The following is a 6,979-nucleotide window of genomic DNA, read 5'->3' on the forward strand; positions in this document are numbered from 1 at the left end:
TGCTACAAAATAAGGGTATTTAGTTAAACAATAGCTGATTAACACTTCTATCAACTAACAATTGCTGATTAAAGAACTTATGAACACCTATAACCTGTTGGGTACAAAATAATTATTAGTTGTTTGAATCAGCTAAACCAAACGCATTCTAAGATCTATAAGGAAAGAGGAAAAATGAGGTGTACACGAATGTACCATGTCGAGGGGCCAATACTTGGGCTTCTAGTGGGCTGAGACTGGCCTCTCCAGTCAATTATAAACGCCTATTATACAAAAAAAAAAAAAAAAAAAGTCAAAACTAAACAATAATAAAAAAATATAAAAAAGGAAAATTCATATTTCTTAGCTTCCAGAATATGGGAAGAGAAAGGAAAGAGGAGGAAGCCACTACATAGATTTAAGACACAGTCGCCACTGCGATTAGGTTTTATCTTTACCGTTCTGTATCTCTATTTGACCAATGACAGGTAATGGCTTTTTCGTTCTTTCCGAACACTTCATGTTTCAACCTTTTGTTTCTGTTTCATTTCGAATCTACTACGCCCGCTTGAATCATGTTCTTCAATTTGATATTGTATCTGATGCTGTTTTCGTTTCGTGATTGATTGAAAATTTTGATGTGATTTGTGTGTTTGGTTTCTGGGAAAACTGGGTGAAACCACAAAAAAAAAAAGAAAAAAATTCCCCTAGTTTTCACTTTATTGTTTGTGTTTATGATCTGTTGAATATGGAGAATCTGGTTCTCGGTGAGTTTTTGGTTGTATAAATTCTCGAGATTTATAATAAATTTTGTTGATTGTCATAATCACTGTGTGCGCGCTGGTTTTTTTTTTTTTTTGGGTGTTGTTTTCATTTCTTTTGCAAATCAGTAGAATCAAGTGTCATTTCTTTTTCTCAGTTTGTTGTTATATTTTATTTTCAATATGTATTATCTATCTATTTGGTTTCTGCGTTAGCGGGATAAAGCTTTCAAGTGCTTGGAACCGTTAGCCAAATAAAAATTATTTAAGCTAGTTATTTTATTTTATTTTTAACTGGGCTTGTTTTAGAAAAGAGAAATACATATTATTATGTTTGTTTTTTCATTTCAATTTTATCACAATTAGAACAAAGTGTTTTTTTTATTTGTTTTTAACATTTCCAATATATATTGGCCTTGGTGGCTGTACTTGTAAAATGCATTGGGGGTTTTCAAGTTAATGGAGCATTTAAGTGATTAAGCTTAATTTGCTTAATGTAATTTTGTTTAACTGGGTTTGCTCTGTAGGAGAAAAATACATAAGTTAAAGCTTGGAGTTTGGGAGCTACAATCTTTGACAGATTGTTGTTATTAAATAGTGGATACTGTTATCAATGGCGTGGTTTAGAGCAGGCACTAACGTTGCAAGGCTTGCCATTAAGAGGACTCTATGTCAGAGTGGGTCGTACACAACTAGAGTACGGTTCATTCCATCTCAGAGTCGATATTTCCATACCACTGTCTTTAAGTCCAAGGCGCAAACTGCACCAGTCCCACGACCTGTTCCTCTTTCCAGGCTAACTGATAGCTTCTTAGATGGAACCAGCAGTGTTTACTTGGAGGAGCTACAGAGAGCTTGGGAAGCTGACCCAAATAGTGTGGATGAGTCATGGGACAATTTCTTTAGAAACTTTGTGGGTCAGGCAGCAACATCCCCTGGAATTTCAGGCCAGACAATTCAGGAGAGTATGCGTTTACTGTTGCTTGTGAGGGCATACCAGGTTAATGGCCACATGAAAGCTAAGTTGGACCCACTGGGGTTGGAAGAAAGAGAAATTCCTGAGGATTTAGACCCAGCACTTTATGGGTTTACAGAAGCTGATCTTGATCGAGAATTCTTTTTAGGGGTGTGGAGAATGTCTGGGTTCTTATCTGAAAACCGTCCAGTGCAGACCCTTAGGTCCATATTGACTCGGCTTGAGCAGGCTTATTGTGGGAGCATTGGCTTTGAGTATATGCACATTGCAGATCGGGATAAATGTAACTGGTTGAGAGACAAGATTGAAACCCCAACTCCTATGCAGTACAATCGTCAGCGTCGTGAGGTTATTCTTGATAGGTTGATATGGAGCACACAATTTGAGAACTTCTTGGCTACAAAGTGGACAACAGCAAAGAGGTTTGGGCTTGAAGGTGGGGAAACTCTGATTCCTGGCATGAAGGAGATGTTTGATAGGTCTGCAGATCTTGGAGTTGAGAGCATAGTTATTGGAATGCCTCATAGAGGAAGATTAAATGTTCTTGGTAATGTTGTTCGGAAGCCTCTCCGACAAATATTTAGCGAATTTAGTGGTGGCACAAAGCCTGTAGATGAAGTTGGTCTCTACACAGGAACTGGTGATGTCAAGTATCACTTGGGAACTTCTTATGATCGTCCAACCAGAGGTGGAAAGAGAATCCATTTGTCTTTGGTTGCAAATCCTAGTCACTTGGAGGCTGTGGATCCAGTTGTTGTTGGAAAGACTAGAGCTAAGCAATATTACTCCCAAGATGCAGACAGGACAAAAAATATGGGAATTTTGATTCATGGTGATGGTAGCTTTGCAGGTCAAGGTGTAGTGTATGAAACTCTGCATCTTAGTGCACTGCCAAACTACACTACTGGTGGGACTATACACATTGTGGTGAATAACCAAGTTGCTTTCACAACTGATCCAAGGGCAGGCAGATCTTCTCAGTATTGCACTGATGTTGCAAAGGCTTTGAATGCCCCAATTTTCCATGTAAATGGAGATGATGTGGAGGCAGTTGTTCATGCCTGTGAGCTGGCAGCTGAATGGCGCCAGACTTTCCATTCGGATGTTGTGGTTGATTTGGTTTGTTATCGTCGATTTGGGCATAATGAGATTGATGAGCCATCTTTCACACAACCCAAAATGTATCAGGTTAGTCCAGTTATCGGTTCCTTGTAATTCATCTTGCTTTCTGCCTTTCCTTCCCCCCACCTTCTTTTTTGTTGTTGCTGTGGATGTATGTCATGATTTTTCTGTTAGTAGCATCTATCAACTGCTGTCATCAAATGCTTTAAGTGAACTTCTCATACCTTATTTAAATGAGTTAACAGGTCATTCGAAACCATCCCTCAGCTCTGGAAATTTACCAAAGGAAACTTTTAGAATCAGGCCAGGTGGGTGACGAAGATATTAAGAAGATACAGAAGAAGGTCATTACAATCCTTAATGAAGAATTCTTGGCTAGCAAAGATTATGTCCCTAAAAGAAGAGATTGGCTTTCATCTCATTGGGCTGGGTTTAAGTCTCCTGAGCAGCTGTCACGTGTCCGCAACACTGGGTATGTACCAGTCCTTAGTGTTCAAGCTGCTGTTGACTTAGGCCTCTTGTACTGACATTATTATGCAGGGTGAAACCTGAGATCTTGAAGAATGTTGGCAAAGCAATCACAACTCTTCCAGAGAATTTCAAGCCTCACAGAGCTGTAAAAAAGGTTTATGAACATCGTGCACAAATGATTGAAACAGGGGAAGGAATTGACTGGGCAGTTGCAGAAGCCCTTGCTTTTGCTACTTTACTTGTAGAAGGTAATCATGTTAGATTGAGTGGTCAGGATGTTGAAAGAGGTACATTTAGTCATCGGCATTCTGTAGTTCATGATCAAGAAAACGGGGAGAAGTATTGCCCTCTGGACCATGTTGTTATGAACCAAGATGAGGAGATGTTTACTGTCAGCAACAGGTACCATATTATAAGTCTAATGTTTTCATTGCAACTTTTATGGTAAAGAAAATAAATGAATATAACTTGAGCTGCTGGTACTATACTATATTTCTCATGTTTCTACTCGTTTGAGGACATTGGAACTGTGTACCATATAATGGCCGAGATAAATATATATATATATTTTTTGTCGAATTGGTGTTATTTTAATTATTTTTGCCACTAATAAAAGCAAAATATTTGTTTCTACAGTTCTCTTTCAGAGTTTGGTGTTCTAGGTTTTGAATTGGGTTACTCAATGGAAAGTCCCAATTCATTAGTAATCTGGGAAGCTCAATTTGGTGACTTTGCTAATGGGGCCCAAGTGATATTTGACCAGTTCCTGAGCAGTGGTGAATCAAAATGGTTGCGTCAAACTGGGCTAGTTGTGCTTCTTCCTCATGGATATGACGGTCAGGGTCCTGAACATTCAAGTGCACGGTTGGAACGCTTCCTTCAGGTATTCGTATTCCCTAATCGGATTTGCAGTGTGCTTTAGATAAACCTGTTATCCGGTGGATCCTTCCTGTTTCATTGCTTTCTTCTGTTAATTCCAAAAGAAAAATCACACGAACTGTATGGTTACTGTTATTGGACGTGTAGTATCTGCATGTCTACTTGGTCTTACATTTTAAACATTGATTTGGTAGTCCAGAAGTTGGAATTTGTTGAAGGTCGATCAGGGGAGTGTTGAAACACTCTAAAAGGGATTTATGGAAGGAGCTAACAAAAGTGTTTCATGAGTCCAGTCTTGTTAGGTCTTCATGATTCCGTTGTTTGGTTATCTAATACTGTAGTCTGTCCAATTGCTGGCTTTTCAGTTATATGCGCACATTTGTGTGTAATTTCATGGTCTTAACTCATAGTTGTTTCTTGTTGCAGATGAGTGATGATAATCCTTATGTTATTCCTGAAATGGACCCAACTCTCCGGAAACAAATTCAGGAATGTAACTGGCAGGTTGTGAATGTCACAACCCCTGCTAATTACTTCCATGTCTTGCGGCGCCAGGTGAGTACAGTTAACTAATTGCTTCATGAAACTGCTTCCTGCTTGTAGATGAGCGTCTTCTTGTTCTTATGTTTTCTACTCTCATGTCTCAGATACACAGAGATTTCCGTAAGCCCCTCATTGTGATGGCTCCCAAAAACCTACTTCGTCACAAGGACTGCAAATCAAATCTGTCTGAGTTTGACGATGTCCAAGGCCATCCTGGCTTTGACAAACAGGGAACCAGATTTAAGCGTCTGATAAAGGATCAGAATGACCATGCTGATCTTGAAGAGGGTATCAGACGTCTGGTTCTTTGCTCCGGAAAGGTGCGTTTTGCCCTTTGCTTTTGGTATTTTTTTTCTTCTACTCCTTTTGAATTTTGGTTTCATTCTAAAGATGTGATGGAAGATATTAATGTATAATATTTGCTTGCAGGTTTATTATGAGCTTGATGAAGAACGCAAAAAGACTGGTGCAAAGGATGTTGCAATTTGTAGAGTGGAGCAGCTGTGTCCATTCCCATATGATCTGATCCAGCGTGAGCTTAAGCGATATCCAAGTATGTTTTGCAAACTTGTAGCTTGATAAAAAGCTATGGTCCAAAAGAAGTTTTCCTTCCTTTTGTTGGCATGTATACTTTGCATGACAAAATAGTTAGCATTCGGTTATTTAATTTCCAGTTAATTGAACTCGATGGTTTCTTGTGTGGGTTTGTGTGGGTTACTTGTGATTATTTATGAGTAAATTTTTTTTTTTATTTTTATTTTTTATTTTTATTTCTTGCTTGTTTCTCCATTGACATTGCAAAGAATATCTTTTGACACCATATTCTTTTTTGTTTCAGATGCGGAAATCGTTTGGTGCCAGGAAGAGCCAATGAACATGGGTGCATACAATTACATTACACCTCGCCTTAGCACTGCCATGCATGCACTGGGAAGGGGAACTACGGAGGACGTCAAGTATGTCGGACGAGCTCCATCTGCTGCGACAGCTACTGGTTTCTACCAGGTGCATGTGAAGGAGCAGACTGAGCTTGTGCAAAAGGCGTTGCAAAAGGAGCCAATTAATTATCCCTACTGAGGCCCTCAAAATCCATTAAACTAAAGAACAATAACGGTCATCCAGGGATAAATCTCCCTTTGTGGAAGCCAGATGTTGTCTAAAATCTTGTTTTTGATGCTTATTTTCATACACCTGTTTTAGCCCAAGGCATCTTGGTTTTTCTATACATGCTGAGTCGCACATAAATACTCTGATTCTAATTAAATGTTTTGCCGTTGTCTCCTTATAAAGTTCAGATATTGGTAAACAATCTGAGAAGTTTAGTCACTGTAATTCTCTCTTTGCTAAAACGAGGTGATAAGCTGGACAATTGTTCCTGATGGCACTTGGATTTACATAAATTCGAATAGTTTTGTCACATTTATCACTTACTTTGATCAAATGAATATTTCAATTTATAAATTATATTTTTAAATATTTTCAATTTGTAAAATTAAATTGATTAAATATTTATTGAATAGTAGAAAATGTAGAACTTATTTAAAAAAAAATATTAATCATACATCAAATGGACATTTTATTGATAGCATATCGATATTCATTTTGTTGATAGCATATCGATCTAAATAATATTATCAAAATTCTTAAATCTCTGCAAAATAAGTTTTTCATTGAAGTTTGTACACCATAAACTTTATTGTTATTTTGTGAAGCACATAACGGTGAACTTATGCACTTGGCCAAAATTAAAATGACTAAATATATATATATATTCGTCTTTGAATTTTGCTTTTTTAGCTGTGTAGCACTTAATTTTTATTAAATATATACATTAATAGTTATATAAATTAATAGTGATAACTTTTAAGGTTTTTATATGTAAAATATTGATTTGATGTGTAGTTAATAAATTTTTAGAACAATAATTTTCACTTTTCTCACTATTTTCGCGTTGGACATGCTCATAAAGGAGGGAAAAATACTCACTCCCTAATGTCCACCACAAAGGGGGAAACCTTACGGCTCGAGCTCGAGAACTTTGGTTAAAAGAGAAGGGATTTCTATCATCCTATCTCACCCACCGGGGTCACTTTTCTGGCTATTAATAAATGTTTAATTGAGCTAATTTTAAAAGTTGAAGTGTTTAATAAATGATTTTGTGAATTAAAATGTTTAATATGTGTAATTTTATAAATTAAAGTGTTTAATGAGTCAAAATAAAAATTAAGAGTGCCACAGAATTAAAATA

At 37.2% G+C, this 6,979-nt stretch overlaps 1 protein-coding gene across 1 annotated transcript; it reads left to right on the top strand.

Annotated features, from left to right (window-relative positions):
* Positions 1 to 309: 309 nt before the first annotated feature.
* Positions 310 to 6,157, top strand: LOC105641575 (uncharacterized). Its single transcript, XM_012226161.4, has 9 exons — positions 310 to 467; positions 1,268 to 2,904; positions 3,084 to 3,310; positions 3,379 to 3,711; positions 3,946 to 4,192; positions 4,615 to 4,743; positions 4,836 to 5,051; positions 5,161 to 5,284; positions 5,570 to 6,157. Exons 2-9 carry the CDS (start codon positions 1,354 to 1,356, stop codon positions 5,806 to 5,808), a joined length of 3,066 nt encoding a protein of 1,021 aa, XP_012081551.1. The 5' UTR covers positions 310 to 467; positions 1,268 to 1,353; the 3' UTR covers positions 5,809 to 6,157.
* The last annotated feature ends 822 nt before the right edge of the window (positions 6,158 to 6,979 follow it).

The sequence above is a fragment of the Jatropha curcas genome, chromosome 6 (genome assembly GCF_041381405.1).
Source record: "Jatropha curcas cultivar XTBG-Jc1 chromosome 6, XTBG_Jcur_1.0, whole genome shotgun sequence".
Lineage (NCBI taxonomy): Eukaryota > Viridiplantae > Streptophyta > Magnoliopsida > Malpighiales > Euphorbiaceae > Jatropha > Jatropha curcas.

Bases quoted from the DNA above. Each gene is read 5' to 3' on its own strand.
- LOC105641575 (XM_012226161.4), top strand. From the start codon at position 1,354: ATGGCGTGGTTTAGAGCAGGCACTAACGTTGCAAGGCTTGCCATTAAG. The intron at 3,311-3,378 runs GTATGTACCAGT...ATTATTATGCAG, and splicing joins TCACGTGTCCGCAACACTGG to GGTGAAACCTGAGATCTTGA. The intron at 4,193-4,614 runs GTATTCGTATTC...TTCTTGTTGCAG, and splicing joins GGTTGGAACGCTTCCTTCAG to ATGAGTGATGATAATCCTTA.